Source organism: Caretta caretta, chromosome 8, assembly GCF_965140235.1.
Source record: "Caretta caretta isolate rCarCar2 chromosome 8, rCarCar1.hap1, whole genome shotgun sequence".
NCBI lineage: Eukaryota > Metazoa > Chordata > Testudines > Cheloniidae > Caretta > Caretta caretta.
Window position 1 is genome coordinate 84,022,237 of NC_134213.1, and position 27,130 is coordinate 84,049,366.

The following is a 27,130-nucleotide window of genomic DNA, read 5'->3' on the forward strand; positions in this document are numbered from 1 at the left end:
CTGCCCGCTTTTTGTTGACAATGTCACCTGAAAGTGAGAACAGGCATTCTCATGGCAGTGTTGTAGCCAGCATCGCAAGATATTTACTTGCCAGATGTGCTAAAGATTCATATGTCCATTCATGCTTCAACCACCATTCCAGGGGACATGCGTCCATGCTGGTGACGGGTTCTGCTCGATAACAATCCAAAGCAGTGCAGACCGACACATGTTTATTTTCATCGTCTGAGTCAGATGTCACCAGCAGAAGGTTGATTTTCATTTTTGGTGGTTCGGGTTCTGTAGTTTCTGCATCGGAGTCTTGCTCTTTTAAGACTTCTGACAGCCTGTTCTCACTTTCAGGTGACATTGTAAATAAGAAGAGGGCAGCATTATCTCCTGTAAATGTAAACAAGCTTGTTTGTCTTAGCGATTGGCTGACCAAGAAGTAGGACTGAGTGGACTTGTAGGCTCTAAAGTTTTACATAGTTTTGTTTTTGAGTGCAGTTATGTAATTAACAAAAAAAAAAATCTACATTTGTACGTTGCATTTTCATGACAGAGATTGCACTACAGTACTTGTATGAGGTGAATTGAAAAATACTATTATCATTTTTACAGTGTAAATATTATAAAAATATACACTTTGATTTCAATTACAACACAGAATACAATATATATGAAAATGTAGAAAAACCTCCAAAATGTTTAATACATTTCAATTGGTATTCAGTTGTTTAACAGTGCAATTAAAACTGTGATTACTTTTTTGAGTTAATCACGTGAGTTAACTGTGATTAATCGACAGTCCTCGTAACAAGTTTTAGTAATTAGTGATCTTGTAACTGGTGACCACGTAGACAGAGTAAGAATCTTACGTATCATGCTGCCCAATACCCTATGCTATTCTTCACCAATAGTCCAATTTATTCTTAACAGAATCAATGCTGACTGAATGCAATATGCCATAACAAAACCTACTCTCCAAAAATAAAAAAAGCTGCTTTTGAAAAAGGAAAAATTTAAGTAATGCTTTAAATATTTCTTAGAAAATCATGATACCACAGTGCAGGTAAGTTACACTATATGAATTTAAACTGCATACAACTTAATAGTAAAAAGCAAACTGGATATTCTGACTAGTTTAAAAATGCTGGAAGGATATTTTAAATAGAAAAAACCCCATAAGCAATAACATCTTAACAACAATTTTGGACTGAACTAAATCATTGCCCTCACTTTGTTTTTTCTTGTTACCTCTTTTCTCTCATTTCAGTGTTGATAGTACACTCTAATTAGTTTAAGATGCAATCCCAAACATGTTTGGAAATCTCAAATCCTAAAACCCTTATTACTCACCTGGGATCCTCCAGGCATGAGCTGCATATTCCTCGTTTGCTAACTTTGGAAGGTTTTGACAGTATTTCCAACTCCAATTATTGCTCTCCCTAAGCATTCAAAAATCATTTGATTCATTTTATAATTGAGATTTTAAAAAATAATATGTGGGTTGTTTTAATTTACCTTCTAGTTTCTTAGCATTTGCAGTTTGCATTTGCAAGCTATTTTCTGCAAGCACAAGGCCTAAAACTTTTTCAATTGAAACAGATTTTTTTATGTAATTGCATCACTCAACGATCTGGAGCTTTAAGAAAAAAACCAAATAGGGCAAAATCATAAGATCAACATTAGAAAGAGGAAATAATTATCTTTTTGTACATTAGCTGTAGGAGGATTATAGATATGATTCTCCAAGTATAACTGAAAGAAGTTACAAAACAGCTTTTCAGCAAAGGAAATAGCGAAACTTGTAGAAGTTACTGTGGAAGTAGACCGCTTTACAAGTCTAAAGTTGCTAAAGTTCTCAGTTCGGGACGGCAAAGTGTATTAACCTGTATTCAAAGCAATTAAAAAGGGAACACAAGTTTTCGAATGGAAAACAATTTTTTTAAAGTGTTAGATAATTAGTTTTCCTTTTTCCATTCCCTTTTTTCTAGGCAACACTTTTTTTTTTAAAGTACCAATCTAACTACACCTAAAATCTTCAAATTTTAGAATTTTAAGCAATGATCCATTCATTATATGCTATCGGGAGGTAACCCTGTATGACCTTTCATTCAATTATTTTCGAGAATACAAACCTCTCCCATTTCTTGTCTGAGCTGTTCAAATTCTTGCTTCTCCATTTCCAACTTTTGCCTGCGCTCTTCTTCAGTGCGTCTCTTTCCTTCTTCCATTTTTTGTCTCAGTAACTCCTCAAAATTAATTTCCAGTTTACCTGGTGTAAGAGATTCTTGAGAAACTGTTTTAAACATCTCTGGGGTCTCATCATCCAGTACCTATTGAAAATAATTATCTGTTGCCACTTTTGATACAATTTGTGTACTGGTGCTAAATTTAGAATACAAAATTTGAGGATGTGATATTTGGACCTTTTGCTATCTCTAATTCACAGTGAAGTAAGATGACACATGCTTTAATGTAGAAGACTAGACAACATTGATTTATTTGTGTTTTGTATTAGTGTCCTATCTTTCCCACTTACTTTTAATCAATTTAACACAGAAGTAAAATTTTGAGCTTATTGAAGCAAAGCAAGTGTATCCTAAGCTTTAAAATAAAGCTTTTTTTTAACTAAAATATTGCTTCAATAATATGGGGTGAAAGAGAAATTCCATCGGAGCAAAGGAATGGGAGCCAGGAAAGCTTCAGTTCTAACTGATCAGACAGATTGCTTAACATCTAATTCATTTTCCCAGTTAAAATAGGGTGAATAAATCATGCATAATCTTCACTGTACTGTGATAATTATGTAAAGTTACATTCTTAGATAAACAATGCTGTACAAACCATATATATTCTCCATTTCTAAGCAAATTTTGTGTATTTGTATTCAGTTTTCTTTAATCTATGTTAACATACTGGCATGTACACAAACAACGTATAAAGAACGGAGAACATTCTTAAACAACAGTTTGTGGGGTTTTTTGCATATAAACTGAATTATACTTTTACTTTAAATCCAGTGCTTTCCACATTTTCAGAACATTTCTATGTGCAGCCAGAAATTGGGAATGGGCGACAGGGAATGGATCACGCGATGATTACCTGTTCTGTTCACTCCCTCTGGGGCACCTGGCATTGGCTACTGTAGGAAGACAGGATACTGGGCTAGATGGACCTTTGGTCTGACCCAGTATGGCCGTTTTTGTGTTATGTTCTTTAATATTCCCTCTGATACTCTAATCCAGAAGTCAGCAACCTTTCAGAAGTGATGTGCCGAGTCTTCATTTGTTCACTCTAATTTAAGGTTTCGCGTGCCAGTAATACATTTTAATGTTTTTAGAAGGTCTTTCTCTATAAGTCTATATTATGTAACTAAACTATTGTTGTATGTAAAGTAAACAAGGTTTTTAAAATGTTTAAGAAGCTTCATTTAAAATTAAATTAAAATGCCGATCTTATCAGTATAGTGCAGTGGTTCTTAACGTGGGGTGCCCTTTCTGGGGAGTGCGAGACATGCGAGATATTTTTACAAGGTAAATCATCAAAAACACAAATTAAGCACAGGCACGTAAGTACAACTACTTTGTTTCATCGAACCTATGTATTTATTAACATTATACATTTTGGAACTATTACTGTAGTATACAAACAACGTTTTTAAGTTTTCAAGTTTTTAAGCTAATTGTAGTGTAATTTTTTATAAGGGGTGAGAGAACATATTTTAAGAACTCCAGACCGTCAGCAGGCTGAGTGGGGACGCGTGTAGTGTATTAAATTGCTCCCCATAGGAACATGCTACTTACGGCTCCCGGTCCTGATGCTCTGAGTGGCATGATAAGGGGATGGGGAACAGGGATAGGTGTGGGAGTCCCGGGGGGCCTGTCAGGGGTCAGGGCAGTCAGGGGACAGGGAGCAGGAGGGCTTAGATGGGGGAGGGGGTCCCAGGGGGTCGGATGGGGGGGAGGGCCCTGGGAGGAGGTGGTCAGGAGACAAGGAGCAGGTGGGGTTGTATCGGTGGAGGGTTCTGAGGGGGGCAGTCAGGGGGCCCCAGGAGGGGATGGTCAGGGGACAAGGAGTGGGGTGGGGGGTTGGATGGATCAGGGGTTCTGAGGGGGGCGGGAAGTGGGCCAGCTGTTTGGGGTGTAGTGTATTCAATTTCTCCCCTTAGGAATGTGGTACTTACCGTGTGGTACTTACGGCTGGCAGTCCTGGTGCTCCACAAGTAGCATGTTCCTACAGGGAGAAATTTAATACCCTGCACCAGTGGACAGGACACCAGACCGGCGGCGTCAGCCCGCCGCCGGTCTGGGTTCCATCTGCCGGCTCTTGCCAGCCAGGGTCCCGGCTGCCAGCGCCGCTCAGCCTGCTGCTGGCCTGGGGTTCCGTTCACCCAGGCCGGCAGCGGGCTGAGCGGGAGCGGCAGCCAGGACCCCAGCCGGCAGCCGCATGCCAGTAAAAATTGGCTTGCGTGCCGCTTTTGGCACACGTGCTGCAGGTTGCCGACCCCTTCTCTAACCTTTCAAGCATGCAGCAAAGCTGTTTCGAGGAGGGAGGAAGATGAGGTGCACAGAGTTTTATGGACGGTCCTTTGCTTATTTTTTGTGTTTAATTTGAGATAGGCACCTATTCTGTGATCTGGGTAACTAAAGTTTACACTTCAGAAATCTGAAGGAATAAGTAATAAAACATTTAATTCAGTTTCATAAGCTGTTTTGAGATGACACACAACTTAGACACAATTTTATAAAAATGGTCATACACTATGGTAGCCTGTCCCATGTAACTTTGAACAGTGCAGGTGGTCTTTTATAATTCACCTCTTCATCCTCTATTTTCTTTTCTGCCTTCCCCTCTAGCTCCTTTCCTCACCCCTTCCAAATTCCTTAGTGACATACACAGGGGGAAAAAAATACCTTATGGCCTTTTTAAAAGCTTTTTTATATGTTAGGATGGCATGAAAGGTTAAGGTTTCTGTTCAAAAAGAAAATTTGCTTGATATTTTGACACTATAAATTAAAATTTTGTCTATCCTGGAAGACTGGTGATTAGAGAATTAGTGGGATTAGAGTTGACATCCAAAGAGACAAAGCTGAACATCTGTGTGGCTTTTAACACTATTTGCTTCCAAAGCCTAATGGACAAGAGTGTAAAGTTGTATGACTTTGTTAAAGATTCCAATACCTTTCCTTCCTTAAGGTGTGTAAGCACAAATAATGTCTTAGACCCAGCTCCACCAAAATCAAAAGTTTAAAAGCAAGCAGAAACATAAATCTTTGTTTTATAAAATGAAACTTTCAGCCTCGTCATAAACTAAAAAATGGATTTGTGCATTCTTTGCTTATTTTGTTAGGTCATCTTTCTAGCCATGCCTATATTCATATGGTTCTCATCACTGTAGAATCCGGTACTTTTAACTGTTGCAGGAATCATACCTATTTTGTCTTGTTGCACTACTTTGTCCCTACCTCCTCATTTTACCCGCGACTCTTTCAGGACTTTTCTTGCCCCTCCCTTATCTGCTGTTGCTGTCTGTTAAAGACATCCTCTAATACAGTAACTCCTCACTTAAAGTCGTCCCAGTTAACATTATTTCATTGTTACGTTGCTGATCAATTAGGGAACATGCTCGTTTAAAGTTGTGCAATGCTCCATTATAACGTTTAGCAGCTGCCTGCTTTATCCACTGCTTGCAGGAAGAGCAGCCTGTTGCAGTGAGCTAGTGGGGGCTTGGAACCAGGGTGGACCGGCAGCCCCCCCATCAGCTCCCCACTCCCCTAAGTTCCCTGTGTGGCAGCTGCCCAGCAGGCTATCAATTGCCGGCCGTTCAGCTATCCCTCCCCCCACTGCCATGTGCTGCTCCTGCCCTCTGCCTTGGATCTGCTCCCCGGAGCCTCCTGCTTGCTGTATGGGGTGGGGGTGGGGAAGAGGGGGGCTAATGTCATGGTGTTCCCTTTCCCCCTGCTCCTGCCCCCAGCTGACCCCATTTCCTTGGGGGGGGGGGGAGAGAAACATGACAGGGCTCAGGATGGAGGGAGCTTGCTGGCAGCAGCTGCTGTCTCAACTTGCTGATCTACTTAAAAAGGCAACGTACTTAGAGTGGTGTCGTCGTACTTAAAGGGGCAATGCGCCTCTCTCACACACAGGGTGTGTGTCTCTGTCTCTGCCATGCTGTCTCCTCTCCAACCATTTGTGCTGCCTTGTAGTGTGTGAGGCTACATTAACAACAATTTGTTAACCCTTGAGGGCTCAGCTGAGTGCTAGTTCATCATTTAGCAGTAAGGCATTCCCTGGGAAATATCTCACCCTCTTCCACCCTCTGACTCCACCACCTCAACCAGGCTTCACAATCATCATTGCTGTGTACAGGATTGTTTGTTTAAAACTTATACTGTATATGTGTGTGTGTGTGTGTGTATATATGTCTTCTGTCTGGCAAAAAAAACTTCCCTGGAACCTAACCCCCTCTATTTACATTAACTCTTATGGGGAAATTGGATTCGCTTAACATCATTTTGCTTAAAGTTGCATTTTTCAGGAGCATAAGTACAAAGTTAAGCGAGGAGTTACTGTACTGCCCTATGAGCAGCTCAGCTGCTCCTGCCACTCCCAGCTCTTCAATTGTCTTGCATTGGGCAAGCTTATGTCAGTTGAGATGAATTGCATCTGCACAAGGTGGAGGCAAAGACCAAGCAATAAACAAACAATCTCAAAGTATCTATCATTTCACTTAATATATGAATATGAAACATGACTGTATGGCACATCTACACGTTGAAAGAAGGTAACCACATCTAAACCGGAGAAGAAATATGGGAGCCTTTTGCTGGCAATGCATTAGTTCATCTCTTCACCACTTCAGAAAGACTCGGGGAAGCTAAATGAACAGAAGTTGCACAGATGAGAATTCACTCAATGGACTGTGCATGTGTAGAAGTGAGAAGTGTGCTAACGGCAGCTCTGAAGAAGCACCCTGATTGCCAATTTAATGGAGATGCACATACTCACAAGAAGACAATGGGCCAACTGTATCCCTGGTGAAAGCCACATGAAAAATGGAACTGCACTAGGTCTGACTTCAGCCCAATGTGTTTAGTATACCAGCTGTCCTGTTTGTATGGCTACATGAGCCCACTGCCATCCTTACCTCTTCTGTGAATACAGAACTGGGGAATATTTATATTTTGCAATCTCCATACTGTGCAGTATGGTGGAGGTAAATATCACTGGACCTGTAATGTGACTGATATGTGAGGGAGAACCTGTTTTGATCCCTCTGTATAGAGCATCCCTCTACTAGTCTAATTTAGTTGAAAGAAAATGATAGTGATCCAAGATGAATGTTCCAGGCTGACGGTGACTAACTTGATGGTGACAAAAGCTTTAAAATAAAGCTGCTTTTTTTTTTTAAACTAAAATATTGCTTCAATAATATGGGGTGGAGGAGAAATTCCATCTGAGCAAACGAATGGGAGCCAGCTGTTAGGGTAGAATGTGGAACAGATCTGCAGGAGAATGTATGAAACCTATTAGGAAAAGACAGATTAACCTATCAAGACCTAACTTTTAGTTTCTGTTTCTCCTAAAGAGTTGAAGACTACACAAATACTTTGACTCCTTCTAGTGTTTAATGTCCCTCCTGCACTGCTGCTTTAGGTTTTTTTAATGTCATCTCCTCTTCTTGGGGAATCTTGAATTCACGCCAGGAAGATGAGAGGAAATAACTTTCCAACTCTCTTGTAAGATAATTTTTAGGAACTTTGCCTTTCTATGTATTCTGTTAATTTAGGATCCTAAACTTCTTAAATGTCTCTGGTTATTGCTATGCAGTCATGTCATTTATGTTATATCTTATGGAATTAAACTTAATTTACTAATGGTGAGGGGTTTTTGTTATTTTGTAATTGTTCAGACTCGTACTGAAAAAAAACCCTTAAGGAACATCTAGTTTCCAAGGTAATTTTAAACTATCAGAAAAATATTTGGGGGAGAGGTACTGAGAGAGAGGGAGATTGCAATTTTCAGATCCTTCCTCCTACTGCCAAACATGTAATATTGATAGTACTGTAATAGGGACACCTGCTTGTCCCATGGGAAGGAAGTTTTGATGACCTCATTGCTATTGCTGGAGCGAGTAAAAAGCAGGAAGTGTAGGCAGACACCCTGTTTTCTTCACAACGCAACACGCTCTGTTCTAGCTCATATTACAACAGAGAAGAGATTTTACAAAGCAGTGGCTGCAACCGCCCTCTTCACCACCTCCTGACTTTTCTTAAAAATCATGACAGCATTGTTGCCCTATTCATAGTTCATCTGTTGTACCTGCTGGTTTAACGTCTCATTTTTGTCCCTTCCTAGAGCTGTAGACCGATTACAGGCCCTGTCTACATTACCGCGGAAGCAGTAGTACCACATACAGTTTCTAAACTAGGATTTTCCTAACATTTCCTCTGGTTGTCTTATGATGATGTAGGGCCCTGGTCTATCTAACAAAACATGGTACTTGCCAAAGTTGTTAATGCTAATGTGCATGGCCTAATTCACTGCGATGTTGCTTTGAATTTTGAAAGAAACGATTTGCATTGTTGATGTCTGACAGTTGTCTCATTGAGGCTGTATTTGAGAACATGAAATTCCCATGCTGGACCAGACAGTGTTACATCTCTTCCAGTATCTTGTTCCCCACAATGGCCCAATAGCAATTGCTTCAGAAGAAGGTGTAAGATGCTCCACATGAAGCTATTATAGAATATGCTGCTAACACAGAACTTTGTTCCTAATCTCAGTCAGAGGTTGCTTATACACAGGGCCAGCTCTAGGATTTTTGCCACCCCAAGCAAAAAAATTTTTGGCCGCCCCCGCTTTTTTTTCGTGCCCCCCACCCTCGGCTCTGTCCCAACTCCGCCCCTTCCCAACCCCTTCCCCAAATTCCCGGCCCCGCCTCCTCCCCCGGGCGTGCTGCATTTCCCCCCCGCCATTGCTTCCTGCAGCTCCCCCCCCCGCAACTCCCCACCCTAGCTCACCTCCGCTCCACCTGCCCCCTTTACACGCCGCTGCTCCACTTCTCCCCCCTCCCTCTCAGGCGAGGGAGAGGCAGCGTGTTCAGGGGAGCAGGCGGAGTGGAGGTGAGCGAGGGTTGGGGGGAGCGCAGGAAGTAATGGGGGGGTAGAGGAACCGCTCCCTGCCCCAGCTCACCTCTGCTCCACCACTGCTGCCTCCCCCGAGTGCGCTGCCGCTCGGCTTCTCCTCCCTCCCTCCCAGGCTTGTCACGTGAAACAGCTGTTCCGCGCACAGCAAGCCTGGGAGGGAGAAGCGGAGCGGCGGCGGTGCGCTCAGGGGAGCGGGCGGAGGTGGAGCGGAGACAAGCTGGGGTGGCGGGGACACATTTCTAGGGGCAGCATGGCTGGCGCCGGAATGCCGCCCCTAGAAATGTGCCGCACCAAGCACCTGCTTGTTTTGCTGGTGCCTAGAGCCGGCCCTGCTTATACCAAGAAGTACGAAGGCTTATATCCCTTCTGAAGCTCTGGGTTACAATTTTTGTAATCTTTTACAATAACTCTGGATATTTTTATCTGCATACAAGTCCAATATGGTCTAGTTTGCAAAAAAAAATTTTTTTTTAAGTGACTTAAAGCGTCCTGTACTGCCCTCCCCAGAGGAGTAGCATAAAGAAAGCTTCCTGAGTGAAAACTAAATACACTTGACATTTCTGAGTGTCATTCTACATTAGAGTAATTTCTTTAAAATAATAAAAATAAAATAAAATAATAATCATGGGGATCTATGATTGCTCAATGTTGTCCAGATCAAAGTTGGATCATTTTTCTCCCCCATTTTTAACTTAAACTAACTTGCAAGCTTTGCAACCTCAACCCGATTTGTTAATTTTGTTTTTTTTGTTTTGTTTCCTGGCTTGTGAATCATCATACTAAAAAGATTATGGAAGCCAAGTTCTGTCCCAAGTTGTTCATTGAGGTGCCATAGATATAAATGAGGGCAGAACTTGGTGAATTTTCCTAGTTAAAGAGAGACATTGATGGATTTCAAGGGAGCATATTTGTTTCAGCCAGTTGGATCATGACTGGTGTGTGGTCTTGAAGATGGCAATATAAACTGAGGATGTAGGAGAGAAATTCCCGAGGAAAAAAAATAATTTTTCTTTGTGATTCTTTGTTTTTCTTTTAAGTTTTCAAGTACAGCGTAATACTGTTTACTGGTTACAAGCAGTAACTTTTGATGTAATTTTAAATGATTAGGAATGTTTCCTAGGGCAGCTACGAGTTTATTATTTTACTAACTTGAGTTTAACTACCCAGATGGTCCATTCTCTGATAACTATTTGGGTTAAAGAAGCAGCTGAAATGTATGCTACTGAATAGGTGGATATGATCTCATGCCATTTCCAGAAGTGCACCCTACTGGCAGAATTCAGATCTGAAAAATCTCTTAAATGCTAAGCAAAATGTCTTACCATACTCTTCCTTGCTTCAGCAAATGCCCTTTTCTCCTCTTCTATGCGTCTTCTGGCTTCTTCTTCTGCTTTCCTCTTTTCTTCCTCTCTCCTCTGTCTTTCTAACTCCTCAAAGCTGAGCTTGAGTTTACCAGGACGGAATTCTTTAATAGAATTTTCATTTTCTTTATCTTCTTCCTCTTCGTTTACCTTTAGAAAAAAAAAATTAAATGTTTTTACTCTTTTTGGGCCAGTGGGAAGAAAGAAAAGATCCCTCTAGGAAATGTAAAAACTGCAGTCTATCTCAAAGCCCACACACCGAATACTTTAAAGTTTTAGATACTTAGGCACAATCTGGATAATTTTTCAAATTCTCTCTGAGGAATAGTTTAACACTACACGCTTATAAATCAAGAATAATATTACACAAGCAGGGGGTGAACTAAATAGCCAAAATCATCTTTGATTTATACTTTTAAGGGCTGGATCATTTTGACATACCTAAACAGGCCTCAAAGGGGGTAACAATCCTGAAAATCTGAGTAATAAAACATCTCTCTGAATCTTGAATTATGCTGTCAGGTTCCTTTGCAGATATGTGAAATGAATAGACCTTTCATTTGTAGTAGAAATATTATGTAAATGCATTGGACTCTCTATTTGCATGTGAGGTGCTTTCCCTCAGTGCTGATTTTTTACAAAATAATATAGTAGTGGACTGTGAATTTTTATAAATAAACTACTACTATATATTATCATTTTATTTTTGACCCAGATTGACAATGGTGCTTCTGTTCCTCCTCCAGAAAATGAAACATCTCTGAAGAACTGAAATGAGGTGCTTCAATATCTTCATTGTTGCCCTTCTCCATTAGATACTGTCAGCAAAGAGAAGGCTGGGATTTGCAAACTGCAACAAAGAATGGATATTCCTTCAACTGCTGTATGTCTACGGAGAGAGTGAATCCATGAGCTATGATGGCATTGCTGCTCGAGTTTGCTGCACATTCTAAGCATTATGGCATCGAGCTGTTGCTCACAGAGTTGAGAAAATTATAGGACATCAGCTTTTCAGAATGATTAAATTACTGAATATCTATGGAAAGAGACAAAAATGGAAGGAAATAATTGAATTATCCCCTTTAGAAAACTCTGCAAAGGTACAACCAACAAAGGCAAGTGATTGGGAGGAAAATGGTAATTTATAACCAACCAAAGTTGGGTGTGTAAAAAGGGAAACACCATAAGAGCTTTTTAAAAAAAAAAAAACGCAAATGTCACCTTTATACTGAAACTATGTATTTCAAAATGTGGGTGAGGGGGGTGGAACAAAGTATTGTTTAGGATGACCACTGTGGCTTTCTAAACGAAGAATACACTATAATGTTGGAGAGCTGTGGTGTTCAGGGTTGTTAGTAAGAGGAAAGGTTAAGCACCAGGAAAACAGATATGGACCTAAGCTACAGAATTTGGATTCAAGATCAGATATGGATTTTGACCCCAGACCCATACTCAAGATCGGAGGCATTCTGATGCTGGGCTACAAAAATTTTGTTTTGGAAATTTCCAGGGTTTCAATTTTCTGAGCGCCTGTGTTTCCACAATTTTGTGCTGAATCAGGATCTTTAAAACTGTTACTATAAAAACACCACATCAAGTGCAAGATGGTTACAATCTGCCCAGGAACAGTCTCAATAATCAATTTTTTTTTAGTTACCGACAGTGTGTGGTCTATTAAATTCCTAGAAATAAAATCTTGCATGGTGCACTGAAATAAAATTCCCATTCACAAGTGCAAATACTGATGCATACCTTCTATGTGGGAGAACAATGGCATAAATAGTCATCTGAGTGCACAGAAGTAAAATCTATTTTTAAATACAGAATTCTCTAAAGGTGGTCTCATTTTGTTGCAAATTATTAAGAAAATGGTAAATGTAGCTAAACTATCCAATGTACCTGATGCAAATACTCTAATTAAACAATTGTTATTGCTGTAGAACAGAGTACCTAATTTATACAGAGGTCTACTGAATCTTAGATCATCCTAGCTTACAAAACTCTTTAGGGCAAAGGCTATATTATGGAGACATATCAGGCTGGAGTTGGGGGGAGGGAGAACAGGATTGTTTTTTTCTATTTCTGACAACATGTTAGGTTAAATCTCTTAATCTAGAATGTAGTATTTAAACCCTCTATAAAGAAAAGGACTGATCCAACCTTCCCCTCCTCCTCTCTCTCCTACTCCAAAGAGAGATCCTCAGTGATGAATATAAACATGGTAGATAAACAAAAGAGATGAATAAGAAATAGCTCCAGACAATTGCCATGGAATCCTTTCATGTGTGAAAATACTGGTTATTGCAATGCTCAAAGTACCACTGAGGTTAGACAAAACTTGGATAACTTCCAGTTTGTTAAATAATGTTTAGCCATGTGACTGAAAACCACTAGAAGGATACTGATACCCACAAATGTGGTAAATTCATCTGGAGTAGTTGAAATTCAATCAATATTTAATTAATTGAAAATTAAGAACTGGAGTCACTTTAAGAACAGAATAAAATCTGTTCATACTTTTATACAATTGCTTCAGTTCCAAAAACATTAAAACATACTGACACATGGAACTGGAGTATCCTATGATGCTGCTACATTTTGTAAGAATGAATATGACTGATAGCATGCTTTTAAGAAAAAGAAGCTTCACTAATACCAGTGGCTTGTTTAAATAACTATGCCAAGACTTAAATGAATCACTATCTAGAACAAAGACAAGGAGTACTTGTGGCACCTTAGAGACTAACACTAAGGTGCCACAAGTACTCCTTTTCTTTTTGCGAATACAGACTAACACGGCTGCTACTCTGAACCCTATCTAGGACAGTGATTTTCAAAGTTCGGGTTGCGAGCCAGTACTGGGTCGTGGAATGCAAAGCACTGGGTCAATTTGCTCAGCCAGTAAAAACTGGCAGTCCCTACCTGTTCTGACACTGTGCTGCACCCCGGAAGTGGCCAGCAGGTCCGGCTCATAAACAGGGGAGCCAAGGGGCTCTGTGCGCTGCCCCTGCCCCAAACACCAGCTCTGCACTCCCATTGGCCAGTTCCCAGCCAATGGGAGCTGGGGGAAGGGGGAGTGGTGCCTGCGGGCAAGAGCCACACGGAGCTGCTTGCGCATCTCTGCCTAGGAGCCGGACCTTCTAGACACTTCTGGGGAGCAACGTGGTTCGCGGTGCCAGGACAAGTGGGAAGCCTGTCTCTGTATTCCAGCTGCACTGCTGACCAGGAGCCACCGGATGTAAGTCTGCACCCCAAGCCCCTGCCCCAGCCCTGAGCCCTCTCCCACACCCCATCCGTTGGGTCGCGGGCATCAACAAGTTCCTTCAACCGGGTTGCCAGAAAAAAAGTCTGAAAACTACAGATCTAGAACAATATCTAGGGCAGAAAGTATTTTTGAAACTGATGATGCTGTCAGGTCTCCATCTCAACTGTTAAAAATTGAGAATCATCATGAGGTTAACAGTTTGAAACAATTCAGATGTAAAAAAAAAAACAGATACATGAAGGAATGTAGTGTATTTTCTACACAAACAAGCATCCATAACTAGAAATGAATAACGCATCTATTTACCATTTGTTGTCTAGCTTCTTCAAAAGCACGTTTTTCCTCTTCCAAACGTTGTCTTGCCTCCTCCTCTGCTTGCTTTCTTTGATTTTCTTGTCTTTGTTTTTCCAGTTCTTCAAATGTTAATTTCAGTTTCCCAGGAGAAAGAGGTTCATTTGTTTCACTGCCTTCATCTTCATCCTAGATAACAAAAATGAAAGTTAAATACAGTTTAAATATCAAACGTGTGTTTCCCAAGTATTTCTCATGATTTGTTTACCATGACAAATGAAAGACACTTGGCTTCCTTGAGGGATCGTTTTTGTTCCGCATATCTTATCCTCTTTTCTTCTTCTTGCTTTCTTTTTTCTTGTTGTTCTCTCTCATCTCCTGGGTCTTCAAAATTTATTTTAATCTTTCCAGGTGTTTTGTTAGGTTTGACAGGCACTACTGTCACCAGCAGCGAATCATCACCTTCCTGTTGTTAATAACAAATTTGTTTCCATAAATATTGACTTTTTGGAGTCATCTTTCCACATGCAGCTGCCACTGTTACCTGTGCTTCTCAAAATTGCCAATATAGTTATACTGAGACTAAAAGTAGGGACCAGAGCAAAACTCATTTTCCAGTACTACTGACAGCCATTAGTTTTCTTCTGACAACAGAAGAGCATCAAGAGAATTCTATTTTAAATTGAAATGCGACTGGTGGCAAGTGTTCATCGAACTTGTACAGTATCTTCATTGACAGTTGAACTTATCCACAACTATTCATGGCTGATTGGAAAAAAGCTGCTGAAATTTTGCTGACATAATTGTAAATGCACCTAAGTTTTAAGGTGCTATGCTCCATTTGGAAACAAGCTAATAAGGAATTTGCTTCCACACTCTCTCTTTCTCCAGAAACAAATATGTGATTTAAAAAACAGCATGTGAAGTAACTGCCAGTCCCTTCAGTTTTACTTCGGCAGAAGTCTGGGATCTATTACGTGTATTTGTATGTTCAATCTCCATGATATCTAGGACTGAGTCCTTAGTAATTTTTTTTAAGTGACAGAAGTTGTGCAGCATTTCAAAATGTCTGATTAGATCAACATTGACAACTCAAACATTTACAGGCTTCTTTTGTTTATAGAATCTATTGCTGTCTCAAGTGGATTTGAGCTATTGTCCAATACAAATTCATGTGCGAAAATATCTTCCATGATGTGGATTTACACAAAATATCACCATTAAAGAGAGATTTCAGAGTAGCAGCCATGTTAGTCTGTATTCGCAAAAAGAAAAGGAGTACTTGTGGCACCTTATACTCAAATAAATGTAAAAAGAAAAGGAGTACTTGTGGCACCTTAGAGACTAACCAATTTATTGGTTAGTCTCTAAGGTGCCACAAGTACTCCTTTTCTTTTTGCGAATACGGACTAACACGTCTGTTACTCTGAAACCTGTCAAATAAATGTGTTAATCTCTAAGGTGCCACAAGTACTCCTTTTCTTTTTATTAAAGAGAGACTGTCTAGTAAATTAGACCCAAAATTTAGATTTTATTTTAAAAAAGAAAACTTCAGTAGAAGTGTGATGATTACACTTTGTTTTGACACCTTAGTGAAAAATGGGGTTTTGGTGTCCAGCTTTTTTAAAAATTAAACGTCCTCTTACAATGCTGGAACCTCATAGACAACAACATTGTGCTAGCACATATAAATCAGTGTGTTAAACTGACCAAACAAACCAGTCTAGCTACAGTTTCCAAGCTGAAGTGCAAAAAGTAAACCAAAACATTGTTAAAGCGATTATAAACATTCTTTCTTTTAAACAAATCTAAAAATCTTGAATGTACTGTAACATTAAAAAAAAAACCTTGACACTATCCCTCTTTAATTTCAAGATTGAAAATCTAACCTTAAAAGCTCTTTGCCTTTTTTAAAGCCACTAGTGCATTTAGAGGCCCATGTCCTATGAGCAACACAATCCCTTTGAAAATGTAAGCCTTAGTTATTTTTTTATTCTGACTTGAATGGTTGGTAAGTCATTTACCTTTAAACCTGTTTTAAAGCTAGAATAAATTGGCCTCAGATAGATAGATGGCAATATATTTTGTGGCTAAGACATTTTCTCAGGCTTTTTTAGCCTTGTTACAGAATTTCCATGAAAAATTAAGTGTATTGTTTATTTACCCAATCCCTATTAAAATAATAAAGCAGTGAATAAAAAATTAGGTGAATGTTTCTTTGAAAAAAAAAAAAAGTCCAATTACCTCTGCTGCTGATTCAGTTCCTGTATTGTTTATGTCATCAATCTATTAAATGAGAATTTCACATAATTATGTTACTTTTGTTCTTTGCCTTAGATTTTCAAATATAAAATGGAAAATTAACTTGTGCAAATGTATGTTGCATTTAAGTTTTTATGTATCTTTGGGGTGGGAGGGAAAAGAGGGATACCATTCTGAATACTTTTTGATAGCTATATGAGTTTTACCTGACATTACATTTTAATGCCTAGGTAGTATGTCATGTTTTAACCTACAGCAGTATTAATGTTGGAACAGTTCTTGTGGCTTACTAGATAAAGGCTTACTTTACTAGCAATGTAATCCTGGAAACAGAATTGAAACCCTAGGTATAGCATAATAATCTTATTTAGCTTCTTAGTGATAAACTAGTAAATACACATAGATAAAGATTTGTTTCCACATGCATTCCATAATTGTGCAAGAGAAGCTAAAGAAAATGTCATCTAATTTCATATCAAAATGACCTTGTCCTTCCCTTGAGACTTAGCCTAGTGAGAGAGCCCTCTTTCCTATATTCATATTCTTGACATTAGTTTCTATATATTTTTATTGTTTGAAATGAGTATAACTTCCTTCCTGAGTACAAATTTACATACTGTACTCCTACCTTTCGAAGTAAATAAACTCTAGAACAGGTACTGAAAGAGATTATGAGCTAAACTTTCAGCAGAATGCTCAAAACTTAGTAATGTTACTCCCAGTAGGACATGACTAGCTAAATCTTTGTTGGATATTTATCCCTAATAAGAGTTCTCTTTCCTCTTCTGTGTGGAGGGAAAAGATTAAGTGCTAATATTTTTGGTTAAGCAAACCATTTGTTCATGATCCTGGACTATGACTTTTAGACTCTTACTCACACAGGTAATTGCTTCCGTGAAAGAACTACAGAAGGAGGGGACACACTCCAATTCAGAGTTTATCAAAAAGATAAAATTAGGCTTGTAGGCATTGGCAAGAATTGAAGCTACTCATTTATATATCTAACAGAAGCGATCTGTACAATGACAAAAGAATAAAATACTGATTGAAACATCACTTTTAAGTAGTCTTTAGTGGACAATTTGTCTACAACTGTGCTTCTTACAAACACCTATTTTCAGTAATGAACTTGAATATAAATCAGCATCTCTTGTCTAAAACGTGTGTATGTAACAACAAATGTTTTAAAATTTACTTAGTCAACTTAGCCTTGAATCACTTCCAAGCATATGATACCAAAATCTGTGTTTGGTTCATTCCCTCTCCCACTTTCTGTTTTCATCAATGCCTGGCTTCAGCTATAACTCAAGCTCAGTGTTTGACAAGAGTGATAACCCTCCACACACCCCAAAAACTCCTCCACCACACTCATCTCCCTCGTAGACGACAGTCCATTCACCTACTTTCAAGAAACTAAGACCAAATCCTCCTGCTGAACTCTTAGAAAAAAATCATACAAAATAAACAATGTTGACTATTTGATATGTACTTAGTATTCAGAACAACATAAATATACCTCCTGGGCTTTTTTTGCCAGTTCTCTCTGAATTTTCTTTTTCTCAATCATATCTTGTTCAATTCTGCGCTTTCTTTCCTCCTCCATTCTTTTTCTTTCTTCTTCTTGTCTCTGCTTCTCCATTTCTGCAAACTTGCCTTTAACAGTTCCTATGAATGTGAAATACAAAACTCAATAATTTGATCTAATCTTCAACTGTCAAATTACATGGACTTTTAAACTGAGTTTCTTACCTGTCAGCTTTGGAACATAAGCTTTTTCTATTTTAGAAGACTTTGTTTCTTCTTCTTCATCAGAAGCAAGTAGTTCTTTCATCTAGTTGATTAAAAAGAGAAACTAGAACTGAACTGTCTTTAAGCATTAGAAGACAAAATTTCAATATTATCATATAAAGGGTTCAAAAATAGTTTATCTACTAGATGTTGAGACCACTTATTTGAATTACAATGAAAAGTTCCAAAAATATTTTTAAAATTCTTATGATCAAGTGAATATTAAAAAAATATGAAAAATATTTGCAAAGAAAATAACCTCCTGCTTTCTCCTGCTCCATTCTCTCTCTCTAACATACTGTTCTTTTCTTCTTTGCTTTTCATCTCTAGACCTCCTTTGATTTCTTTCTTCCCTTGCTTTCTGCATAGCTTCAAATTTATCCTTTACATCACCCTTGTGAAGTTTGGGCACATAGGATTTTTGGACAGGTTTAGATGAAGAAAGCAGAATCTTTGTGAAGATAAAGAAGAAGTAAAGATAAGGAAAAGAAAGTTGAAACAGATGGAGAGAAATTGTTTGACAGATTGGATTAGACAGAATGTAAGATTTATTAAAACAAAATACATATGTGATCATGATTTTTGTGCCACTGGCTACTGTCTGCCAAGCATTTTAGCTATACTTTACCATTTTTTAAAGGAATGAATCAGTAATAAATATGACGGAATAAACTGAGTTTTATTGGACTTTAGCTGTATGAATCCCGCTGTATGAATCTCACTGATTTTAATGGAGGGCTACGTAGTTAAGCCCTGAATTTTGAGAATGTACTCTTATAACACGCATGAAATTTTAAAAAGATATATACATCTCTATATTGTTGCATTAGAATACGTATACTCACTCTGAAAACAGAAATATATATTTGATTCTGCCTCTAGAAGCAAGACTGGGACTTAGATTTCAGGTATACACGAAGACATGGGTATTAGCATCACAGTGTCTAATATATCTTTGGTTTCTTATGTAACAGATGTTTTATACCATACCTGTTGAATCTTTACACATGGTGGCATTTTAAAAGAAAAAAAATATAATTCTTCCATTTAAAAACTTAAGCACATCATCAAAATAATTCCTTAAATATTGGGGATGACCCAGCAATCCAGAGGTTACACATGACAGCTGAGGTTCCAAGCTCCCTGGGCCAACAGAGACCTATTGTATATATGGCTGAAGAATTTTTAATGGGGGTTTCTGTGCTAACACTTTCCTCATCTGTATGCTTCTGCTGGCTCCAGTTAGTACATTATACCAACATCTTACAAATATTTGAGTGTTCTGTCTCCTTTTACACTTTACTGCCAACATAGTATGGTTGAATCAGCTGAAAAACTGACTGAAAACATTGTTTCATATTTTATATGCTTCCCATTTGAGTACATCACACAATGTTAGTTATGCTTGTTTTAACTCCTATCACTAAATTATCTAGCTAGAATGCTAAAACAAATCTTTTGAGTAACTTAATCCCAATGCTTTCTAAAGATATTTTAATATTTTAATCTTCATCTTGAATCATGAATTGTGTAGGAAAGTGAATAAGGAAGTGTTATATACCCCTTCACATAACACATGAACCAAGGATCATCCAATTAATAGGCAGCAGGTTTAAAAAAAGCATAAGGAAGTACTTCACACAATGCAGAATCAACCTGTAGAACTCATTGCCATTGGATGTTGTGAAGGCCAGAAGTATAACTGGGTTCAAAAAAGAATTAGATATGTTCCTGGAGGAACATATTAGCCAAGATGGTGAGGGGTGCAACCCTATATTCTAGGTGTCCCTAAACCTGTGAGTGTTAGAACCTGGGACAAAATGACAGGAGATGGATCACTCAATAAATTCCCCTGTTCTGTTCACTCCCTCTGAAGCATATGGCACCAGCCACTGTCAGAAGACAGGATACTGGAATAGATGGAGCATTGGCCATTCTGGGTCAGAACATTCTTATGTTCTCTTCCTCTTTCCCTTTCCCCATTTTTTCTGAATTTTCAACAACATTATGTTTCCTGTTTTGTGAATCTCACTTCAGACATCCACTTCCAGCCTTTCAGGAAAAGCTAATATGTAATGCATAATAGCAAGAACCCCTTTAACATATTCCAGCAAATATAATAACCTTACTTTCCTTAATCAAACTGTTCTTTTCAAAGGCTTCTCTGTTACCTTAAGATACAAGGTACATTCTTTTCCTTGAACTTATTATGCTCTTACCCATTTGCTGCTTACCAATTAGAAATAAAGCATCAATACTTTTTTTTTGTCAGCATCACTTGTAAGTTACTACAGAACTTTGATTATATTAAACTTGATACATACCTCAGTCTTCTGTACAATGTCATTCATGGTTTGTTGTTCTGTGATCTGGCACCTGACCCGTTTGATATGTGGGTTTCTATTTTTACCTGTAAGAAATTGCTGCAGATTTATTACCAGCTTAGGAAGAGTCACTCTTCAATTGAAATTTCTACTATCTTTGTAGAAAAAAAGTTAGTCCACATTTAAGCTTGGTGCACCACAACTTAATTTGGCCCCCCTGAGTGAAGATATATGAACATGTACTGAGCATGCAATGGTACTGAAATGCAGTGGCTACAATTCACTATTTGAACTTTTATTTTTTATGGATTCACCTACATAAATTATCATGATATTTAACTTATATGTCATAGTTTATTTGTTTTAATAATTGTTAGGGCTGTCGATTAATCGCAGTTAACTGACGCAATTAACTCAAAAAATTAATTATGATTAATTGCAGTTTTAATCGCACCAATTGAAATTTATTAAATATTTGGGATGTTTCTACATTTTCATATATGTTGTATTCTGTGTTGTAATTGAAATCAGTGTAAATTGTTTTTGATTATATTTGCTCTGTAAAATTATAAACAAAAGAAATAGTATTTTTCAATTAACAAACTTGTCTGTCTTAGTGATTGGCTGAACAAGAAGTAGGACTAAGTGGACTTGTAGGCGCTGAAGTTTTACATTTTGTTTTTGAGTGCAGTTATGTAACAAAAAAAATTCTACATTTGTAAGTTGCACTTTCATGACAAAGAGATTGCACTACAGTACTTGTATGAGATGAATTTAAAAATACTATTTCTTTTGTTTTTTACCATGCAAATATTTGTAATAAAAATAAATATAAAATGAGCACTGTACACTTTGTATTCTGAGTTGTAATTGAACTCAATATATTTAAAAATGTAGAAAACATCGAAACATATTTAAATAATGGTATTCAATTATTGTTTAATCGAGCGGTTAATTTGTTTAATTGTGCAGTTAATTGGTTTAATCACTTGACAGCCCTAATATATTGTATATATTACCATCACTAATGGGACAGAAGGATGATTCAATGGTTAGGGCACTAGCCTGGGACTCGAGACACCCAGGTTTAATTTCCTGCTCTGGCACAAATTTCCTGACTGTTTGACACTGGACAAGTCACTTCAACCTAGATCTTTCAAAGGTTCCTAAGTGCCAAACTACTATTGATTTCAATGGAAGTTGGGTGCTTAACTAACTTTGAGGATTTGGGCCTCAGTCTGTTTGCGTCTGAGTTCCCCATCTGTAAAAGGGAGACATTAGTACCTCCCTATCTCCCGGGGCTGTTGTGAAGATAAAGACAGTGAGGTGCTCAGATAGTACAGTGATGAGGATGGGACATAGTATCTTAGGAAGATACTCAGTTACCTGGTACAGTGCTCTGTGAGCTAAGACCTCTAAACACACTTTAAAGACGACAGCATTTCATATCTTAAAACTATATGCTATATTCATATGTTACTCCATTCAAATTGTGAATTAGCTCAAGTGAACAAAATGAAAAATAAGGATAATACATTACAAAATGTGCTTAACCTCCCTTATTCTGACAATTTAATTGTCATTGGTAGCATACAGCTAAGTAGTGTATATTATGAAAATAATGAGGTTCCTGAAGTGAAACACGCAGGGGCCAGGACCAAGACTTGCCAAGTTAACACCTTCATCTGTATTTTTCATCTGTAGAATTTGCTACCCCTCGAGAGCAGTACAGTTCTTGACCTAGACACCTCCAGAACTGATACCAGATCAGCTTTTCACACAATCTTTCCGCAATGGGAAAGATGAAACAGTCCGAATGGTTATTTCTGGACTAGTCAGCGAGGCTCAGGCACACACAAAAATGAAAGGAGTACAGTGATGTTATGTGGAAGGTGCCTAACTTCTCTGGCAGGTGCACTGAAAAAGTATAGATAGTATTTGGAGGAAAGGTTGTCTCCGTGTCCTTTCAATTACTGACTTCTCTTCAGATAGTGCCAACCATGTCCCTGAAACCAACTCTAGTAATGGTTTCAGGGACATGAACAAGTACCCATTAAACTACCTTTATTCCACAGAGCACACTTTACATCTGTTTGGTAATGAAGAAAAGTACTTATCAATCTGGGCTGGATAAGTCAATGACCTAGATATAAAAGACTATATCCTACCACCACACTAACAAATTGTAGCATTTTTATATAGTGTGCACATAACTGAGACCTGTAATTGCTGACCACAGCAACTGTACTTGTCAACATGAGAAAAAACACACAAAGAGACAGATTTGTTCCATTGTGGCTCTTCAGTGAGAGGGGTTTTTTTTTTCTTTGCAACAGACCATATATGAAGCTTTGGTGTTGAAATGCAAACTGACATCTGTGCACTCTTTACTAGCATGAAAAGCCACACTAGTTAACGTAAGCAGAGATAAAAACCTCAGGAGCAAGCAAAACAATCTAATGCTAAAGATAGTGTAAGTGCAATGCTAGTAAAAGGCATGACCAAAAATGGTGGTATTCCCTAATCTAGAGGTCAAACCAAGTAGTTTATTCTACCACATGTAATCACAATTAGCTCATTCCTAAAGGTTAAAAGTCAATAAGCCTTGCTCAGTTTTATTCAAACCCGCATCAAGCATCTCAACTGGTGTTTTACCATGAAGTGCTCCTATCTATAATTGTGTTGTCACATTCCATAAAACTACTCTGTGCGTGTGCCAACTGTGCTTTGTTCATGCTTGGCTACTTCTGAGGACTACCTTCCATACGTATTCATTTTCTGCATCAGTGGCCTCATCTACAGAGTTCTCAAATAATACCACCTTTCCAGCAAAAACTTAAAGATATCTCTAGGAATGTGTTAGTACAGTTTTAAAACTTTGTATGTTCGACCAAATAGACTGTTGAGGCTATAACCAGAAGGAAGGAATTCACAAGAAAAAACTTTATTTCCTGAAGCAGCATTAGGTCTTATGGATAGCACCTGTGAAAATCAAGTTTATTTGATTAAAGCCACATAATACTCAACATTGCATGGTGCAGTTTGATTTTTTCATTACACGTTAGCTGTTTTCTTAGACCATGTGAAAGGCATCTTCTCTTGTTTTTCAATGTAATGACTTATAAAATAAGGCCTCAGTCCTGCAATGAATTCCATGTGAGCAGAGGGGTCTGCCTATGCTTAGCTCATTGCTGGATTGGCGCCGACATCTCTCTTGATGAAACTGCTATAATTTGTTATATACCTTTTTTAAAACGCTTATTCTATATTTTAGCTTTTTAACTTAAAATAGCTGAAAATAATGAATGGAAATAGTTTTATAAATGTAAATATTTCTCTGCACTATTTGTAAGCAACAAAACACTGCAATACTATTAAAAGGAAGCAGAATGACAACCTGACTAATCTATTTCACTGCCTGAAATGACTGAAAAGCAAGAAAAAACGGTTACTTACTTTCTCGTAACTGTTGTTCTTCGAGATGTGTTGTTCACATCCATTCCACATTAGGTGTGCAGGTGTTGTGTGCACAAGCGTCGGAAACTTTTTCCCTTAGCGGCTCCCATCGGGCCAGCAGGCCCCCCAAGTGGCACCACTGTGCCCTGCATATATACCCCCGCCAGCCCAACACCCTCCAGTTCCTTCTTGCCGGTGACTCCGACAGAGGGGTAGGAGGCTGGGTGTGGAATGGACGTGAACAACGCATCTTGAAGAACAACAATTACGAGAAAGCAAGTAACTGTTTTTTCTTCTTCGAGTGCTTCTTCACGTCCATTCCACATTAGGTGAATTACAAGCTTACCTCTGGAGGAGGGTAGGAGTCACGGAACAACTGCTCGGAGGACCGCTCTGCCAACTGCTGCTTCCTCTCTGGCCTGCTTGTTGACCACATAGTGGGTTGTGAAGGTGTGCACCGAGGACCAGGTGGCTGCTCTGCAGATCTCCTGGATTGGGACCTGTGTCAGGAATGCCGTGGAGGTCGCCTGTGCCCTGGTCGAGTGGGCCATGACCGCCGGGGCCAGAACACCTGCGAGCTCATAGCACACCCGGATGCAGCTTGTAATCCAAAATGAAATCCGCTGCGCCAGCACTGGGAGGCCTTTTAACCTCTCGGCCACAGCCACAAACAGCTGTATGGATTTGTGAAAGGGCTTGGTGCGCTCCAAACAGAACGCCAGCACTCGATGCCCATCCAAGGTGTGCAAGCTGCAGTGACTCAGGTCCATATGGGGTTTTGGGAAGAACACCAGCAGACAAATGTCCTGGCCGAGATGGAATTGGGACACCACCTTAGGGAGGAACTTGGGGTGCAGCCGGAGCTGCACCTTGTCCTTGTGAAAAACTGTGTATGGTGGCTCAGAGGTGAGGGTTCGGACACCCTTCTGGCTGAGGTAATGGCAACCAGAAATGCCACCTTCCAGGAAAGGTGGAGGAGAGAACAGGTAGCGAGGGGCTCGAAAGGGGGTCCCATGAGTTTAGAAAGGACCAGGTTAAGGTTCCATGGAGGGACTGGGGGGTGGGAGTATGGGAACACCCTCTCCAACCCTTTATGGAACCGCCCCACCATTGGGTGGGAAAACATCGAGCCCCCCGAGAACCCCGATGGAAGGTGGAAATGGCCTCCAGATGCACACTGAGTGAGGACGGGGCTAGCCCTTGCTGCTTGAGGTGCAGGAGGTACTCCAGAATGGCCTGCACCGGGGCCTAGCCCGGCCGAACCTGTCGGGGTTCACACCAACATGAGAACCTTTTCCACTTGGCCATATAGGCCGCCCTGGTAGAGGGCTTTCTACTGCCAAGCAGAATCTGCTGCACGGGAAAGGAGCACTGGCTCTCCAGGGCGTTTAGCCTCAGAGCCTCCACGCCATCAGGTGCAGTGACTGCAGGTCGGGGTGGAGAAGCCGCCTGCTGTCCTGTGTAATGAGGTCCCCGTGTAGGGGCAGGACTACTGGGGCGTCCACCGACAGCTCTAGGAGCGATGTGTACCAGTATTGGCAGGCCCAGGCTGGGGCGATGAGAATCACCGCCACCCTGTCCCTGCACACCTTGAGCACCCAGAGGAGCTGGGGGAAGGCATACACCAAGCCCCCTCTCCACGGGATTGCAAACACATCTGCAAGTGAGCCCGGGCTCCGGCCCTGGAATGAGCAGAACCGCGGGCACTGGGCGTTGGCCCTAGTGGCAAACAGATCTACCTGGGGAAGCCCCCACCTGCGGAAGAGCGAAAGCACGACATCCGCCATGAGTGCCCACTCGTGCATGCGGTACAACCTGCTGAGGGAGTCCGCCAGCTCGTTCCACACCCCCCGGGAGACAGGACACCTCGAGGTGAATCGCATAGGTTATGCAAAGGTCTCAGAGGAGGAGAGCCTCGCGACACAGTGGCGAGGAACAAGCCCCACCCTGCTTGTTTATATAACGTTGTCTGTAGCATTGTCTGTCAGAACTGTCACGCTGTGACCACTCAGAGTGGCATGAAAGGTCTGGCAGGCGAGACGAACCGCCCTGAGCTCCTTCATGTTGATATGGAGCGACCACTCTGCCTTGGACCACAACCCCTGCATCATGAGGTCCCCCATGTGAGCCCCCAATCCGTGGTCTGACGCGTCCGTCACCAGTGTCAGGTCCAGAAGTGGGGCGGCAAAGGGGATGCCTTCGCAAACCACAGGCTGGGACTGCCACCACAGCAGAGAGTCCAGCACTGTCTGGTGTTGGTGCGGAGACTGGGACCACTGCACTGAGTAACTTGCCCTGGATGGGGCCCCTTGGCGCTCCTGATAGGCCCAGGGGGTCAAGAAGGGCCAATGGCCTGGCGGCCCCCATTGAGGTTGCCAGCTTCCCTGAGGGTCCCTGCTGTCCGGGCCCCTGTGTGAGTAGCTACTCCGACCGGAGCCGGCGCCAGACTGCAGCGACGCCGATTGTGAAGGCCATGGTGGTGCCAATGATCTGCGCTGGCAGGAGAATGAGCGGCTCCTGGCTGAGCGGGACCGGTGCTGGCAAACAGTGGCGGTCCTGGACCGGGACCGTCAGCGGGAGACCTCTGGCGAGGGCCGTCTCAACTCCTCCCGGTGCCAGTCTCTGGGCGGTGCCGGAGAGTGGTGTGCCCTTCCTGGTGCTTCTTCGCGTCGACCTGCTGCCAGTGCCGCTTCTGGGCCGCTGGCAAGTGCGAATCTGCAGAGTCGAAGCTTGACCGGGACCAACTCCGGGACTGGTGCCGGGACGGTGTCTTCGAGCGGCACATCATTGCTGGCTTACCCTTTGATGGCACCCGAGGCATGAGTGCCGGAGGGTTCTCCCCATACGGGAGGGAGCTCACCGCCGACACCTTGATGAGGTCCTTTGCGGCCTCAAAGGTGCCAGGCATAGAGGGCTGATCCGTTACGCCCTCGAGCCCATTGTCCGCACTGAGCTCACTTAGGTTTGGGCTCAGTGGAGCTTGTGCCGCCGGGACCGCCTGTGTCAGCACTGGTACCGCGGTCTTCCTGCTCTTGTCAGTGCTCGGTACCTTGGGAGGCGCCAGTCTCCTGTGTGGGGAACGACCACGCCTTCCTTCAGGCTGCGCCGGGGGCCGCACCGGGGAGGACGATCGGTGCCGGGGCCTAGCCTGGAGCTCCGGGGCTGACAGTTTACGGTGCTTCGCCAGTGCCAGGTCTCCCAACGGCTCCGGGGCACTATGCACCGAAGAAGCCTGAGCCGGTGTCGGGTGCT

General features: G+C 40.9%; 2 protein-coding genes across 10 annotated transcripts in view; one reads left to right on the forward strand and one right to left on the reverse strand.

Moving 5' to 3' along the window:
- FUBP1 (far upstream element binding protein 1) overlaps positions 1 to 12,434 on the forward strand; it is a 66,085-nt gene extending 53,651 nt beyond the window's left edge. The window contains exon 23 of the transcript XR_012669714.1: positions 11,239 to 12,434. The gene's annotated coding sequence lies outside the window, so the exon portion shown is untranslated. The remainder of the gene's footprint in view (positions 1 to 11,238) is intronic.
- The window catches only part of NEXN (nexilin F-actin binding protein), a 46,427-nt gene that overhangs the window by 9,199 nt on the left and 10,098 nt on the right, over positions 1 to 27,130 (reverse strand). For 3 of the 9 annotated variants that reach the window (XM_048862282.2, XM_048862283.2, XM_048862286.2), the window contains exons 2-10: positions 20,423 to 20,508; positions 18,358 to 18,549; positions 18,060 to 18,141; positions 17,827 to 17,975; positions 16,293 to 16,334; positions 14,317 to 14,514; positions 14,064 to 14,237; positions 10,454 to 10,642; positions 2,121 to 2,318 (exon numbers count right to left, since the gene is read on the reverse strand). In XM_048862282.2, coding sequence (XP_048718239.2) covers positions 2,121 to 2,318; positions 10,454 to 10,642; positions 14,064 to 14,237; positions 14,317 to 14,514; positions 16,293 to 16,334; positions 17,827 to 17,975; positions 18,060 to 18,141; positions 18,358 to 18,549; positions 20,423 to 20,508 — 1,310 coding nt within the window. The remainder of the gene's footprint in view (positions 1 to 2,120; positions 2,319 to 10,453; positions 10,643 to 14,063; positions 14,238 to 14,316; positions 14,515 to 16,292; positions 16,335 to 17,826; positions 17,976 to 18,059; positions 18,142 to 18,357; positions 18,550 to 20,422; positions 20,509 to 27,130) is intronic. The other 6 variants (XM_048862287.2, XM_048862288.2, XM_048862290.2 and 3 more) reach the window with 4 other exon arrangements.